Consider the following 17,870-nt stretch of genomic DNA (forward strand, 5'->3'; position numbering starts at 1 on the left):
TAGATAGTGCTGCAATGTCCCTGTAGATAGTGCCACAGTGCCCACTGTAGATAATGCCCATATAGAGCTAGTGCCCACATAGTGCCACAGTGCCCACTATAGATAGTACCAAAGCCCACATAGTGTCACGGTACCCATGTAGGTAGTGAGACACCTCCCATATAGTGCCACAGTGCCCACTTAGATAGCGCCACCCCACTGTCGACAGCACAGCCTCTGTAGATATCGCCACTGTAACTACCTGTAGGAGCGGAATCCCTCTGCCCGGGGATTCCTCTCATAGACGGAGCACCTGACGTCTGTCCGTATATGGACAGTGACGTCAGGGGCTTTATATTAGAGCGGAATCCCTTGCCGTCAGCAGCCCTCTGGGCGGGGATTCTGCTGCAGGAGTAACCCCTTGACGTCACTGTCCATATATGTATAGTGACGCCAGGGGCTTCTCCAAGAGTGGAATCCCCAAACAGAGCGGGGTCTAGCTGCCGGGGATTTTGCTCCTACAGGGAGCTAAAGTGGCGATCTTTTCAGAGGGGGGGGTTTGCTATCTACAGGCAGGGGGTGCTATCGTCAATGGCTTTCCAAAAACAGGAGTCCCCTGCCAGAGATCTTGCGTTTCTCTGGCTGGGGACTCCATAGTTGAATACCCTGACTTCACTGTCAATATATGGATAGTGCTGTGAGGGGCTTCAGCGCTGTGTGCGGGGAGTCCTTGGCCAGGATCAGTTTTTACCAGCCGTTACAGGGATTGATTCCTGAAAAACGGCCGGTAAAAACTGATCTATTGACTTCTATAGGAGCTATCTGGCCGTGAAAACGGACAAAAATAGGACATGTCCTATTTTTTGAAAGCTTGTATCCTCGGCTGTTAAAAAAACCAAAACGGCCATGTGAATACACACACAGAACTTCATTGTTTTGAAAATGGCCTTAGTCAATAGCGACTGCCGCATTTAAGTGGTTGACAGAGGGAGTGGGCTCCCTCTGTACCCCACCGGACCTAATAGGCTTAACTGTCAGTTGAAGAATGACCGTTACAATACACTTCACTACATACGTAGTGCAGTGTATTGTACAGGGGATCAGAGGATCAGATCTTCAAGTCCCCAAGTAAGTGTGAAAAAATAATCGCCCTGTTTCCCTGATAAAGTCCTTTTATAATTGAAAAAAACGGAAAAAAAACTATACATAATAGATATTGCCGCGTTCGGAACGTCCTGAACTATAAAAATATCACGTTATTTTTACTGCACGGTAAACAGGGTAAAAAAAAGAAATAAAAAACTGACAGCATTTCTTTGTTTGGTCATCTAGTCTCAAATAAAATTAATAAAAAGTGATCAGAAGTCGCAAGTACCCCAAATGGTGCCCACAAAAACTACAATTTCTTACACAAAAAAAAGAAAAGCCCTCTCATGTCGATATGAACTGAAAAATAAAAGAGTTTATGGCTGCCAGAAAATGGCGACGCTAAAACATGATTTTTTTAGAAAAAGAGTATTTTTGTTGTGGGAAAGTAGTAAAACGTAAAAAAAACCTATATAAATTTGGTATGGCGGTAATCGTATCGACCCACAGAATAAAATTAACATGTTTATACTGCACGGTGAACGCTGTCAAAAAGAAAAAACAAAACTGTGCCAGAATTGCGGTTTTTGGGTTTCGATTGTCTCCCAAAATATGGAATAAATAGTGATAAACAAAAAATCGCATGTACCCCAAAATGGAACCAATAAAAATTACAGCTCGATCCACAAAAAACGCGCCCTTACACAGCTCCGTTAACGGAAAAATAACACGTTATGACCCTCGGAACGCAATGATGCAAAATTATGCTAAATGACGGACCAGACAAATTCTTTAGGTCCAGTAGTTTTTTACTAAAAAACCAACATCATCATTTTCTAGACCCCATAGGTGGGCCCGGTAGATGCAGCAAAGATGAGGAAACTTTAGGGCATTGTGCTGCTTATAAGGCTAGTGAAGAAGTCGAAGATTAGGCAATACTGTTGGGCATATATTTTGTGTAATACCTTAAAAACCCGACCTGTGCATAAAGGATTGGTTCAAAGAGTAGCATACCAATCCATAGATTATTAATTTTATTATTCATTCACCCCATTATTACATCATCCTATTATGCCCTGAGGTACTCCGCCCAGTTTACTGTACATATACCCTGATGTTCTACATACAGATTAAATATGCCCCCACATTATAAGCTGAAATACCAGTAAAACCCCAAACAAAATTACTACCAAGCAAAATCTGCGCTCAAAAAGCAAGATGGTGGTCCTTCTGAGCCTGGCAATGTGCCCAAACAGCAGTTTATGACCACATATGGGGTATTACTGTACTCTTGAGAACGCGCTTAACAATTTATGTGGGGTGTGCCTCCAGTGGTACAAGCTGCGCACAACATATTGGGCACTGAAATGGCATATCTGTGGAAAAATGGCAATTTTCAATCTGCAACATCTATTGTGTACTAAATTTTGCAAAGCACTTGTAGGGTAAAAATGCTCACTATACTTTTAGATACTTGAGGGATGTAGTTTCCAAAATGGGGTAATTTTTCGGGGCTTTCCACTGTACTGGTACCTTAGCTCAATGCAACATGGTGTCAGAAAACAAATCTTGCAAAATCTCCATTCCGAAGACCAAACGGCGCTCCTTCCCTTTAGAGCCTTGCTATGTATCCAAATAGCAGTTTACGGCCACATATGGGGTATTGCCTTACTCAGGAGAAATTGTGTGGCGAATTTCGGGGTATCTTTTCTCCTGTATTCCTTGTAAAAATGTTGAGCTAAAACGACATCTTATTAAAAAAATTGTGGATTTAAATTTTCATGGCCCAATTCTAATAAAATCTATAAAACACCTGTAGATAGATGCAAATCAGCAGCACAGGATGGATTTTTCTAAAGCGGATGCACGCCTCCTAGGTCACAGTCCAAGAGTGACCCCTCAATCAGGACAAAAAGAAAATGAGGCAGCACTACCAAATATTTGGATGAAGATCCTTTTATTCCACGTGTGTGCAACGTTTCAGCTCGGTGTGAGCCTTTTTCAAGCTTGAAACGTTGCACAAATGTGGAATAAAAGGATCTTCATCAAAATATTTGGTAGTGCTGCCTCATTTTCTTTTTGTCCTTATCAAACACCTGTGGTGTCAAAATATTCACTACAACCTTAATTTAATTCCTTGAAGGGTAAATTCTCAAATGTGGGGTAACATTGGGGAATTTCTACTGTACCGGTACCTCAGGAAACTTTGCACATGCGACATGGCGCCCAGAAACCAATTCAGCAAAATATACGCTCAAGGAGTCAAACAGCGCTCCTTCCCTTCTGAGTTCTGCCGTGTGTCCAAACAGAAGTTTGCAATCGCAAATGGGGTATTGCTGTACGCAGAGGAAAGCGCTTTACAAATGTTGAGGTGCTTTTCTCCTATAGTACTTGTTAAAATGCGAAATTTTGAGCTAGAACTGCATTTTTTTATTTTCACGTCCGAATTCTAACAAATTCAGTAAAAACCTGTGCGGTCAAAATGCGCACTACACCCCTAGATTAATTCCCCAAGGGGTGTAGTTTACCAAAGAAGTTACCTTTCAGGGGTTTTTACTGTACTGGTATCTCAGAGGCTCTGTAAATGCAAGATGGTGCCCTGGAATCAATCCGGCAAAATCTTCGCTCCAAATGCCAAATGGTTATCCTTCCTTTCTGATCCCTATCATGTGTCCAAACAGCCGTTTATTACCACATATGGTGTATTTCCCTACTCTGGAGAAGTTGCGTTACACATGTTGGGGTGCTTTTTCTTCTTTATTTGTTGAAAATTTTTAACTACAACTACTATGTCTTATTGGAATAAAATGTAATTTTTCATTTTCATTGCCCATTTCTATTAAAATCGAGGAGACACCTGTGGGGCCAAAATGCTCACTACACCCCTAGATGAATTCCTCAATGGGTGTAATTTGCCAAATGGAGTCACTTTTGGGTACTTACTGTACTGGTACCTTAGGGGCTTTGCAAAAGCGACATGGTGCCGAGAAACCAATCCAGCAAAATCTGCGCTCTAAAAGCCAAATGGCGCTCCTTTTCTTCGGATCCTAGCCGTGTGCCCAAACAGCAGTTTATGCCCACAAATGGGGTATTTCCCTATTCTGGAGAAGTTGCTTTACAAATGTTGGGGTGCTTTTTCTCCTTTATTGTGTAAGAATTTTGAGCTAAAGCTATGTCTTAGTGGAAAAAAAATCCAATTTTTCATTTTCACTTCCCAATTCTAAAAAGAACTATGGAACACCTATGGGGTCAAAATGCTCACTACACCCCTAGATAAGTTCCTTTTTTTAGGTGTTTCCTTTGTTTTGGTACCACATGACCTCTTCTAATCTGACATGATACCTAGAATATAATCTAATAAATAGAAGGCCAGAAAAATCCATGAGGTGCTCCTTTGCTCCTCAGGCCTGTGTTTTAGTCCAGTAGCACACTAGGGCCACATGTGGGAGTTGCGTATCTCTTGTAAAACCTTCTGTTTTATAGAAAAAATTGATTAAAAAGGCTCTGTCACCACATTATAAGTGCCGTATCTCCTACATAAGGAGATGGGCACTATAATGTAGATGACAGCAGTGCTTTTATTTTAAAAAACAATCTATTTTCACCACTTTATTAGCGATTTTAGATTTATGCTAATGAGATTCTCAATGGACAACTGGGGGTGTTTTACTATTGACCAAGTGGGCGTTGTACAGAGGAGTGTATGACGCTGACCAATCAGCGTCATGCACTTCTCTCCATTCATTAAGGCAGTGCATAGGGATCCTTTTAGATCGCTATGTGCTGTCTTATTCGAACACTTTAACGATACTGAAGTGTTTAGACAGTCAATAGACATTCCACAGGATGTCTATTCACAATCTCTGCACTTCGTTACTGTTTCTGTGGTAGTCACAGCAGAGCAAGCGTACACGTCACTGTACTGGCTCATGAATAGCCCGCTTTTGTGACTCATCAGTGTGCAAACAGATGCAGCCGGAGAACCCGAAAAGTGGCAGTTAGGGACAGGTGAAGAATTCTAAGCGTAAGTACATTAACCCCTTAGGCTGGGTTCACACGAGCACATTAACGTCCGTAATGGACGGACGTATTTCGGCCGGAAGTCCTGGACCGAACTCAGTGCAGGGAGCCGGGCTCCTAGCATCGTAGTTATGTACGATGCTAGGAGTCCCTGCCTCTCTGCAGGACAACTGTCCCGTACTGAAAACATGATTACAGTACGGGACAGTTGTCCTGCAGAGAGGCAGGGACTCCTAGCATCGTACATAACTACGATGCTAGGAGCCCAGCTCCCTGCACTGAGTTCGGTCCGGGACTTCCGGCCGAAATACGTCCGTCCATTACGGACGTTAATGTGCTCGTGTGAACCCAGCCTTAAGGAAACAGTCTATTGACCTTTTGAGGGCTTTTTTTTTAATAAATAGATCAATCAGTGTGACTTATTAATTTGTTTTTTATTAAAAATTTGTTTTACTTTTGGAGATACAGCAGTTCTGTATTCTCTATACAGAGCATCTGTATCTAGTGCTATTCACTGAATCCGTCAGTCCGTTCAGTGTCAGCGGGTCACGCACGATCCACCTGTGATCTATCACATCTAAGTTAGGAACTCTGATGTGATCGTTTACAGGTGGATCCTGCGTGTCAGAGACACGCAATACACGCCGACACTGAACCTGTCAGGTCCGCGGGACTGACGGATTCAGTGAATAGTGGTAGATACAGCTGAGAATACAGAACAGATGTATCTCTAAAAGAAAAGCATTTTTTTTTTCCAAGAATAACTTTTTATTGAGAAAATATGAAGAAATATAAGAACAGTTTAGTGTGTCAAACTAGCATTGTACGTTCGTTACAGACGAATATTGAATCGTATGTCTAGAAGATAAATGTGTACAAGACATTTCTCTACGGTTCAGTAAAAGAACAGAGTAAGGCCTCATGCCCACTTCAATTATTTTCTTCAGGGTGCTATCTGTTTTTTTAACTGCTAGCACCCTAACACATTCATTTCAATGGGACCATGCACACTTCCGTTGTTTTGACGGTTCCGTTCGTCCGTTCCGTCAAAAGTAGAACATGTCCTACTTTTGTCCGTCGTTCAGTGACCGTGGGGCCCATTGAAGTCTATGGGCCCGTCAAAATAAACGACGGCACACGGAAGGCATCCGTGTGCCATCCGTTTTTGACGGATCCGTTGCCAAGCAATGGCAGGGCGTGCCATAGTTCCTAGCATTCAACACACAAGATGGATGTGGAAAGACTGATCACAATGGTGCATGACCACCCAGAACTGTAGGATATGTGGTCAGAATCGTACCACGACCGCTACAAAAAGGATGCTGCGTGGGAGGAACTTTCAAAGGAGCTGTTGCAGCGTCGTCGTTGGGAGCAGGGAACTTGTGCACAGCGCCACAAAGTAAGTAAATACACACATTCTACTTTGCTGTAATTTTATTATTTATGACCTATTTTGAGATTATGCCATTAATATATGCTTGTTTCTGGTGAAACTTTTACGCACCACGCAATTTAAAAAAAAAAAAAAGCCGCTGTTCATGTGCGAGCGCTGCGGCCACTTCAATGATTACCGACTCATTACTATGCTCATAACTATAGGTGTGGTATACAGTATGCGCTGCTCCAAATGTGTCACAGGATAAACGGAATACTCGCACAATCGCCACGGCCCCTTCAGCTGATACGCGTGGGTGCATCTAGTTTGACCGCCAACGATCATACATATGGCCTGTACTATGTATAATGCATTAATAACCACATTTTTCCTAATATTTTTTTTATTTTTATCTTTTAAAGTACACAAAGTTAAAACCCGGTGGAACTCTTGTTGGGACCAATTTCGCCATGAGCAGAACAAAGTTGGGAAAAGTGGAGAGGCTCCATCTAAAAAAAAAGCCTATGTTCACCCAGCAGCTGATTTTCTTGAAGGGGGTCATGGACCTTCGACCGTAAGTTCTCTTTTTATGAATTTGGCGCATCTTTTTATCTTTACTGTAATCTGTTTTAAAAAAATTAAGGCAATGTTCATCATGCCGTATTACAGGCCTATTTTTTTGTGCCAGCGGTGCTTCTACGAGGCCTGCTTCCTCTTCATTCTTTTTACTTGCTTGTAATGTCAAACGCACACACGAATTGTAGCGGCGTTTTACGGTATATACTTCTGTGAACACCAACTACAAGTGTGTCAGGAATTGACAGTACTAACTGGTTCAAAGTGCCACGATCAATACAGCTGATAGTTGTGGGTGCATGTAGTCGCACCCCCAACAATACAGTAGATGGCCTATTATGAGGAAAGGACATCCATTGTTAATTATGCAAAAATTATGTTCAACAAATTTTACTTGTAATTAAATATGATTTTATTTAAGTTTTTTTATTTTCTTAAACAGAACAAGTGACAATCTGGAAGATGCGCAGGAAGTGGACTCTGATACCACTCAGCTTGAGGAGCCAGAACCACAGTCTACTTCAAGTAGCGTATCTCCTCATATCCCCACAGAGGGCGCGTTCCAGCCATCGCCTACAACCAGGGTTGCTTCAAGCCCTTCTCATTGCAGCCGCGTGTCTGCTGCTTGTGCTGCGGTATAGGACAACATGGCTAGTATTGATTCAAGAGTCTTGGAGTACCTAAACAGGGGCACTACAGAAAAGCCAGAGGAGACCTTCCTTCGAAGCCTTACCCCTCATCTTAGGCCTTATTTACACGAGCGTATTTCAAGTCCGTGATTCGCGCGTAAAAAACACGCACGTCGCACGGGCCTATGTAAGTCAATGGGGCCATTCAGACATTCCGTGTGTGTCCGCTACGTGAAACTCACTGCATGTCGTATACTTGAGCGTTTTTTGCGCATCACGCACCCATTGAAGTAAATGGGTGCGTGAAAATCACGGATATCACATGGAGGCACATCCGTGTGCTGTGCGTGATTCGCACAACAGTTGTTCAAATAAAGATGAGAAAAAGAAAACCAACTCCCTCATTTCATTTTGCATACGTCAAAACCACTTGACATAAGGATGCCATACACGCAAAAATAACGCAGACATGCACCAAACACTGATGACACACGGAACTGCAACGCGCGCAGACACGCACCGTTTTTTACGCACGCAAAGCGCACACGTTCGTGTAAATAAGGCCTAAGACTTCTACCTCCCGAACGTCGGCTTAGAGACCAGGGAGCAATAATCCAGGCAGCAATGCCACCCAACGATCCCAGGGCCATCTTCTGGGCAGTCGACTTGTGGCGTCTCCACAATTAAGAGCACATCGATAGTGGAGCGCCATTACCAAACCCGGTCATTCCTGGACCGCCGCCTACACGGACTACGCAAAATATAGGCCTACGTACGATTTGACACCTAGCCTGTTCAGTCAGGATAGAGGCCTGAACGTGCATCCCGATTACTATGGCCCCTCATCAAGCAGGCCAGGTTACACAGGGAACGTGGCATACCCCTACCAAGGCCATCATCATGACCACAATATGTCTGACATTCCACAGGTCAACCTGCCGCCTCTGCTGCTGGACCATAAGCCAATTAACTTTTTGAGCTGTCATTTTGGAGATATTTTCTCGTGTTTGTTGGCACCATGTTGGTGCATATGCTAACCATGTTGGTTATTTTGTATTTTCTGCTAAATACTTAGTTGAGTTTAAAAAAAAATACTGAAAAAAAACAACTTGTGTCTTTATTGATTGTGTAGCGTACTTGGGTGTTTCTAACTTTACACGTCAGATGTTAGTGTTCATATAATGTGACCTACTGAGCATGGTGCGATTACTGTCACAATCAGGACGATCATCTGTTGTTTAGCTCTGTTGTCCGATGAACAGTGGACTTAACTCCTTAATGACCGGGCATGTTTGTACCTTAATGACCAAGCCAGATTTGTCAAATCTGGTATGTCTGACTTTATCAGAGAATAACTCTGTGAAAGTTTTGAATATCCAAGTAATTCTGACATTGTTTTTTCGTCACATGTTGTACTTTATTTTAGTGGTAAAAGTAGACTGATACGATTTGCGGAAATTAATTAAAAAATAGAGAAATTGAAGAAATTTTGTAAAAATTATCATTTTTCCCTATTTTTAACTGCAATATGTCACATATGTACATACATACTGCACAATTTTTTAAATTAAATATATATTTCCATCTCTTTACTCTATTTTGGCAGCACTTTTGAAAAAAAAATTAAGGTATTATCTTAAGGTATACCTTAAGGTATTTATCTAGGGGTATAGTTAGCATTTTGACCACACAGGTTTTTCTCTAAATATATTGTAATTAGTCTGTAAAAATAAAAATTTACTTTTTTTCTGAAACAACATAGAAATTTTTATTATTTACAAGGAATAACGAAGAAAATGCACCCCAACATTTGTAAAGCAATGTCTCCCGATTACGACAATACCCCATATGTGGTAATAAACTGCTGTTTGGACCCACAGCAGGGCTCAGAAGGGAAGGAGCGCCATTTGGATTTATGATTTTGCTGGAATGGTTTTCGGTGCCATGTCGCATTTGCAATGCACTGGAGGGACCAAAACAGTGGAAACTCCCCCAAAAGTGACCCCATTTTGGAAAAACCTTCAAGGAATTTTTCTAAGGGTATAGTGAGCATTTACACCCCACGGGTCTTTTGCAGAGTTTATTAGAATTAGGGCGCGAAAATTAATATCAACATTTTTTCCACTAAAATGTTGCATTTTCTCATTTTCACAAGGGATAAAGGAGGAAAAAAACAACCATTTTTTATAAAGCAATTTCTCCCGAGTACGGAAATACCGCACATGTGGTAATACGTTTTTTCATTAGAAATGAATTAACCCTTTCAGGACTGATCCATTTTTTGCTTTCATATTTTAGATTTTCACTCCCCGCTTTCCAAGAGCCATAACTTTTTTATTTTTCCATCAATAGAGTGGTGTGGGGCTTATTTCTTGCGGGAGGAGCTGCAGTTTTTATTGGTACCATTTTGCGGTACATGCGATTTATTTTTTTTTATCACTTTTTGTTCCATTTTTTTGCAATCCTGAGCAAAAAAACAGGAATTCTGACACTGTTTTTTAGGTTTTCTTTTTGCGGCGCTCACCGTACGCTATAAATGACATTTTTACTTTATTCTGCGGGTTGGTACGATTACGGCGATACCATATATTTATAGGTTTGGTCCTTTTTTTTTAGCGTTTGCACAATAAAATGACTTATTTATAAACAAAAAAAATTCTGTGTCACCATATTCTGAGAGCCGTAATTTTTTTATTTTTTAGTCAAAAAAGCTGTGTAAGGGCTTGTTTTGTGCGGGACAGATAGAAGTTTTTATTGGTACTATTTTTGGGAACATGCGACTTTTTGATCACTTTTTATTCTTTATTTTGGGAGGGGTGGTGACCAAAAAAATTGTGATACTGTCGTCGTTTTTTATTGATTTTTTTGGGGGTGTTCATCGTGCGGGGAAAATAACATTACAGTTTTATAGTTGGGGGTCGTTACGAACGCGGTGATACCAGATATGTGTACTTTTTTAACGTGTTCATTTTTTTTCTATAATAAAAGTTTTATTATAGGAAAAAAAGCAGTTCATGTTTATATCACTTCTAACTTTTATTTTTACACTTTTTTTAAAACATTTTTATTACTTTTTTTTACTTTTTTAACTTGTCCCACTAGGGGACACTTAGTCTTGCAGCTTTGATCGCTGCTAGAGTACATTACACTACACACGTAGTGTGATGTACTCTAACTGTCATTGTGACGTGACTGTCACACTGACAGGAAGCAGAGGAGGAACGGCCGGATTGAGAAATAAATATATTTTTCATTTTATTAAAATTTTTACCAAAGCTTGGAGCGTCGATCATACCCAATGATAGAGGGTGCTCATTCAACGCATAATGAGGTATTTGTTTATATTTTAGCAAAAATGTTTTTTTTGGGTTGTACAAAAATTAAGCGCTGTCTTGCAAGACCAAGTACTACAAATTTTTTTTAATAGCATTTTTTTAATAATCAAATAAAAAAATATTTTTGCGAAAATATATAAGCTTGCAAGCCTACCTCAAGGTTCCTCATTCTCTTTCGAGTCCCTACACTAAACCGGTATAACTAATTAAACTGAATCAAATAACAACTAGAACCATTCTTGAAAAATAAATATTCAACGTGCAGCACAAATAGAGTCCTGCTGCCAGGTGACTGCTCCCTCAGGGGTCAGGAAATAGTACGCATAAACTTCACGAATAGCCAGTCAAGATGATCTAGGTCTTCTGTGTTATCTGATCTAGAGGGACCTCAGCAGAAACAGCATGTTATTCAACATCTGTGTCCAAATAAGCATCGTGGTGAAGTTGTGTAATATCACACACGCTTGTGTCACCAGGGTCACATTGTCCAGATTCATCTGTATGGCAGACATCAGCACTCTCCATTTATGGGTTATAATCCCAAAGGCGCGCTCCACATACCGACGTGTCAGCCGATGAAAGGGAATAAACGCATGACATGTGTCGACAGTGCAAAGCCTTCGTCAGTCACAATTACAAATGGGGTTGGCGGTCCAGATGATCCTGGTTCAGGGAGGTAGAGCTGATTTTACATAGTACGGTTGAAATAAGACACATGTCCATCAAGTTCAACCAAGGGATGCGAAAAGGGAAGGGAAACTTTTACACATTGACATAGGAACTGATATTTTTTCTTTCTAGGTAATTATCTAAGCCTTTTTTAAAGCCAACTACCTGGCTGGAGGCGATGTCTGGTCATTCTCCCGACACTCCGGTGAAGTTACTGTGGGAGTAGGTGACCGCACAGCGTGATCTCGCGAGATCACGCTGTCCTGTGAGTACAGCTAAATATGAATGAAGAGAAGTGTATGAAGCTGATTGTTCAGCGTCATACACTTTTCTTTACAATGCCCACTTGGTCAAAAGTTGGGCATTAACCCCTTCCCGACATTTGCTGTATGGATACGTCATGGAAAGCCATGCGTTCCCGCAATTTGCTGTATCCATACAAAAATGTAAAGTTACAAAGTAAGATGGCTGCTGTTCATAACAGCAGTTCACCTTTACACGAGGGCCAGGGGGATGGCTCACCCCCCTGCATCGGCGATCGCTGCAATTGGCTGGTCAATTCAGACCGGTCAATTGCGGCCATTTGTGGCTTTCTCCAATCACTTTGCCACAGGGCACAGTGATATGGTGGTGATTGGTGCTGTCTAGGACAGCACCAATCCCTGCCATGTACTGGTGATGAGGTGGCAGTGATGCCACCCCCCCCAATCACTACGATAGGCCGGTCTGCACCGACCAAGCGCAGCCATGGCGGATGTTTGAAACACCCTCCACCAGCTCTGCCCACCTCATTCCGGATAGGAACGGTGAGCAGAGCTTGTGTTACGGTCTGTGAGCTGATACTTACCGGTTCTGAGGCCTTCTGTGCTGCGATGAGACGTCTGCATCCGACTGCTTCCTCCTGATGTTTGATCAGTTATCATTCTTTTTATTTATTTTTTAGCAGCAGCACTTGTTTTGTCCCTAAACTTCTTATCCCTGTACCCCCCCCCCCCTTCCCCCTCTTCCCCTTTTTACATCCTGCTGCTGCTGAGTGCGGATCATTGACTGCCATCACTGACTGCCAATTTTTGGCAAAGGACTTTTTTTTTGTGTGTATTTTTGCACCGTCTCCCTGTGTGCGCCCTGCGGCCACTGTGTGCTGATCAGTGACCTCCATCACTGATCAGCATCCGTGCTAATTTTTTTTTCGCGCACGTTTTTTTTCATCTTTTTCTACTCGCACCAATTCACTGCGTGCATCCTGTGGCCGCTGATCAGTGACCGTCATCATTGATCGGCATCTGTGCTCAATTATTGGTTTGAGGCCATAATCTGTCTCAGCGGTAATTTGTTTACGCAGGTTTTTTTTGGGCCTTATTTTTGTTTTTATAAAACAGTTAAAAAAATGAAAAAAAAAAAGTATAGCGTTAGGGCGTTAGAGTAGCGGACGTTTACGAACGTCAGTTTTGTAAAAAAATATATAGCAGAAGTTATAGCTATATATTTTTTATACAGTTTGAGTAAATTTACTACTTATCGTTAGCGTCTGTTAGTGACGGACATTCAGGTTTTTTTTAACTGAAGTTCGTTCACTAAATTTTTGATAGCATAGTGACAGTTTTAGTGTCAATTTACAGCTTATAGCTAGTGTCCGTTAGTGACGGACATTGTTTTGTTTTTAACTGACGTTCGGTCACTAAATTTTTTATAGCGTAGTGTCACCGGTGTAGCTCTATTTTTTTTTTACAGTTCTGTATTGGACGTTCTTTCTCCTAAATTTTTCTTATTCTTTTCTTCTTTTTCTTCTCTTCGTTTTTTTTTTTTTTCTTATAAATGTCATATACATGTGTAAAAGCACAACACACACAACCACCTCTATAAAAATAAATTGAGTATTACAAGTGTTGAAGCACTACATAACCCCTTAATAAAAATGTCCCAATCATCCCAAAGGGTCTATTCAGCCGAAGAGGCATAAACCATCGTGGCCTCTGACGCTGAATTGGCCAGCGAGGGAGAAGAGGAAATTGCCCCATTCCTCTTGACCTCCTCCTCCTCCTTATCATAATCCTCATCCAGTGATGAGGAACCCCCACAAAGACGGCCCAGGACATCAGCTGAGGCAAATTAGTGATACCATGTGGAACCCACCCCCTGATAATTATGAGCCTCACACTCCAGATTTCAGAGGGAGCTCTGGAATTCGATTTCAGACAGTAAGCCTCGCAGACATTTATTATTTCAAGCTCTTTTTCTCTGAGGAATTTGTTAATTTAATCGTGGCCCAGACAAATTTATACGCCCAGTAATTTTTAGCCCAAAACCCCACGTCATGTCATCATTTGCTAGGAGGACCCCCATAGAGGCAGCGGAGGTGATGAATATGGGCTTAGTAAAAAAGCCAGAGATTAGGCAATACTGGAGTGCGGACATTTTATACAATACCCCGTTATACCGGATGGCAATGACCCGGGCACGTTTTGAAATAATGCTGAAATTTTTGCATTATAATGATGCCTGCCCGTGATGACCCCACATATGACCGCCTATTCAAAATCAGGCCAACCATTGATTATTTCTGCACCAAATTTCAAGAAGTTTACACCCCGAAAACAACATTGCAATAGACGAGTCTCTTGTACATTTTAAGGGGAAACAAAAATTCTGCCAATACCTGCAAAGCAAGAGGGTGAGGTATGGAATTAAAATGTACAAGCTGTGTGAGAGTAGCTCAGGTTACACCTACAGGTTTAGGGTTTATGAAAGGAAAGACACCAGGATAGAACCTCCAGAATGCCCCCCCTGTCCTGGGAGTTAGTGGAAAAATAGTGTGGGATTTGGTGCACCCATTGCTGGACCAGGGTTATCACCTTTACGTGGATAACTTCTATACCAGCAACCCACTATTTAAATGCCTCTCCACCAGAAGTACAGCAGCATGTGGCACCGTGCGCAAAAAAACAGAGAGGCCTCTCTAAAAATCTGATTGGGCAACCCCTAAGAAAGGGAGAAAGCAGGGCACTTCACAGCGAGAACATGTTGCTGGTCAAGTATAAGGACAAGAGGGACGTCCTTATGTTGACCACAATACACGGTACTGGCAGCACCCCTGTCCGAGGTAGCACTACAATGACCCCCGAGCCAGATTGCATCCTAGGCTACAATAACTACATGGGAGGGGTTAATCTCTCTGATCAAGTACTGAAGTCGTACAGTGCCATGCGCAAAAACAAAGGTCTGGCCGTTCACGTGGTACAGATGGCGTTGTATAACTCTTACGTGCTATACCAAAGTGCAGGCTGGACAGAGACATTCCTTCACTTTCAAGAGGCGGTTATTAAGGCCCTTGTATTTGGGAATCAGGAAGGTGAGGACCCCAGTACTTCTAGAAGCGATTGGCCACGTATTGCACCAGGGCAACACTTTCCTGGCGAAATCCCCTCCACTGATAAAAAGGGAAGGACCCAAAAAAGGTGTAAAGTGTGTTACAAAAGGGTGAGAAGATGCAACTTATCATTGTGAAACCTGCCCCGACAAACCTGGTCTGTGCATAAATGAGTGCTTCAAAGTTTATCACACATCCATGGATTTTTAATTTAATCATTTTTTTAAATGCTCACTATAACCCTAGATAAATGCCTTGAGGGTGCAGTTTCCAAAATGGAGTCACTCTTGAGGGGTTTCCACTGTTTTGGCCACTCAGGGGCTTTGCAAATGTGACATGGCCTCCTCAAGCCATTCCGGTTAAATTTGAACTCCAAATGGTGATGTTTGCCTTCTGATCCCTTCCGTGTGTCCAAACAGCCGTTTATGACCACAAATGAGGTACTGCTTTACTCGGGAGAAACTGCTCTACAAAAGTTTTGCTGCTTGTTCTCCTTAGGGGTATGTTAACACGCACTGTTTTCAGACGTAATTCGGGTGTTTTACGCCTCGAATTACGCCTGAGAAAACGGCTCCATTACGCCTACAAACATCTGCCCATTGCGTTCAATGGGTTTTACAATGTTCTGTTCCCACGAGGTGTCATTTTACGCGTCGCTGTCAACAGACGGCGCGTAAAAAGACGCCCGCGTCAAAGAAGTACATGTCACTTCTTGGGACGTTTTTGGGGCGTTTTTCATTGACTCCATTGAAAAACAGCTCCAATAACGTCCGTAAAATACGCCCCAAAAAACGCGAGTGCTTACAAAAACATCTGAAAATCAGGAGCTGTTTTCAGGAGAAAACAACGCCGTAATTTCAGACGTATTTTGCTAAGCCGTGTGAACATACCCTAAGTTCCTGTGGGAATGAAAAAAAATTAGCTAAACCTACGTTTTATTGGGAAAAATTTAGATTTTCATTTTCACTGCCTACTTCCAATAATTTCTGCAAAAAACCTGTGGGGTGAAAATGCTCACTATACCCCTAGATCACTAGATAATTTCCTCAAGGGCTGTAGTTTCCAAAATGGGGTCACTTGTGGGGGGTTTTCACTGTTTTGTCCCGTCAGGGCCATTGCAAATGCGACATAGCCTCTGCAAACCATTCTTGCTAAATTTGAGCTCCAGAAGCCAAATGGCGCTCTTTCCATTCCAAGCCCTGCCGTGTGGCCAAACAGCCGTTTATGACCACACGTGGGGTATTGCTTTATTTGGGAGAAATTGGTTTACACATTTTGGGGTGCTTTTGTTGCTTTAGTCCTTGTGGAAATAAGAAAAAGTTAGCTAAACCTACATTTTCTTTGAAAAAATGTAGATTTAAATTTTCACTGCCTACTTCCAAAAATTTCTGCAAAAAACCTGTGGGGTCAATATGCTCACTATACCCCTAGATCATTTCCTCAAGATGTAGTTTCCAAAATGGGGTCACTTGTGGGAGGTTTTCACTATTTTGGCACCGCAAGAGCCCTTCAAACTTGACATGGTGCCTAAAATATATTCTGATAAAAGAAGGTCCCAAAATCCTCTAGGTGCTCCTTTGCTTCTTAGGCTGATGCTTCAGTCCATAAGCACACTAGGGCCACATATGGGGTATTTCCTAAAACTGCAAATTCTAGGCAATAAATATTGAGTTGCATTTTCTGGTAAAACTTTCTGTGTTTTAAAAAATTTGGATTAAAAATTAATTTCTGCAAAAAAAATAATACAATTTGTAAATGTCACCACTACTTTGCTTTAATTGTGATGGCAGGAAGGAGGTGAAGGGAAAGTGAGCCCTAATCTACCCACCGCCCTGTCCCTGCCTACTTGCAACGACCCGCCCTAGGCGACGAGGTACAACTGGGCGGCGGTCCCTACGCTGTCTAAGTGCACAGGAAAACAAACAGGGAACACGCAAGGGAAGGGGCAGTAGCCACGGAACGCCACGAGGAAACGGAGCGGCGAACGAACAGTCAGGACCAGGACGAAGTGAGTAACCCGAGCGGGCACGGAGACAGAAGCAAGCCAGGGGCAAAGCAAAGCAAAGCAAGTCAAGTCAAGGAGAACTGCAGCAAGGCAGAAGCACGGCAGAAGCAGGCTGGAGCAAGCAGCAGTGGGGCCAGGAATCCAAAAGAATAACAAGCAATGAGGAAGAGAAAACTGCAGGTATAAATGGACAGGGGGCGGAGCTAACTCTGACTGACCAGGCCGCGATAGGCTCTCCCACTCCTGAGCCTGCCACCCTGATTGGTGGGAGCCGGTGTCAGTCTAAGAGGTCTGGCCTCAGGTGTCGACTGATTAACCCTGGGAATCTCCACAGACGTAGTGCCTGGCAGATCCTTTACAGTACTCCCCCTTTTATGAGGGGCCACCGGACCCTTACTAAGAGGACCCGGTTTAGTGGGGAAGAGAAGGTGGAACCTCCTGACCAATACCCCAGCGTGAACATCTCGAGCAGGTACCCAAGTCCTCTCCTCCGGCCCGTATCCTCTCCAATGGACCAGGTACTGGAGGGAGCCCTGGATCATCCTACTGTCCACAATCTTGGCCACCTCGAATTCCACCCCCTCAGGGGTGAGAACGGGAACAGGAGGTTTCCTAGAGGGGGACCAGGACGGGGAGCAGCGTTTAAGGAGGGAAGCATGAAAGACGTCGTGTATGCGGAAGGATGGGGGCAGCTCCAGACGGAAGGATACAGGGTTGAGGACTTCAATGACCTTATAAGGCCCAATAAATCGGGGAGCAAACTTCCTGGACGGGACCTTAAGGCGCAAGTTCCTGGACGACAACCAGACCAAATCCCCGACGACAAACC

At 42.7% G+C, this 17,870-nt stretch overlaps 1 protein-coding gene across 3 annotated transcripts in view; it reads left to right on the forward strand.

Annotated features, from left to right (window-relative positions):
* The window catches only part of AIG1 (androgen induced 1), a 458,548-nt gene that overhangs the window by 13,450 nt on the left and 427,228 nt on the right, over positions 1-17,870 (forward strand). The window contains exons 2-3 of one of the 3 annotated variants that reach the window (XM_075864340.1): positions 6,883-7,034; positions 7,479-9,110. The exons of the other annotated variants lie outside the window; for them this stretch is intronic. Of the exons in view, the coding sequence (XP_075720455.1) occupies positions 6,883-7,034; positions 7,479-7,677 (351 nt within the window). The 3' untranslated portion in view covers positions 7,678-9,110. Of the gene's footprint in view, positions 1-6,882; positions 7,035-7,478; positions 9,111-17,870 lie in introns of those variants that run through there. 3 annotated transcript variants of the gene reach the window in all.

This window comes from Rhinoderma darwinii, chromosome 4, assembly GCF_050947455.1.
Source record: "Rhinoderma darwinii isolate aRhiDar2 chromosome 4, aRhiDar2.hap1, whole genome shotgun sequence".
Taxonomy (NCBI): Eukaryota; Metazoa; Chordata; class Amphibia; order Anura; family Rhinodermatidae; genus Rhinoderma; species Rhinoderma darwinii.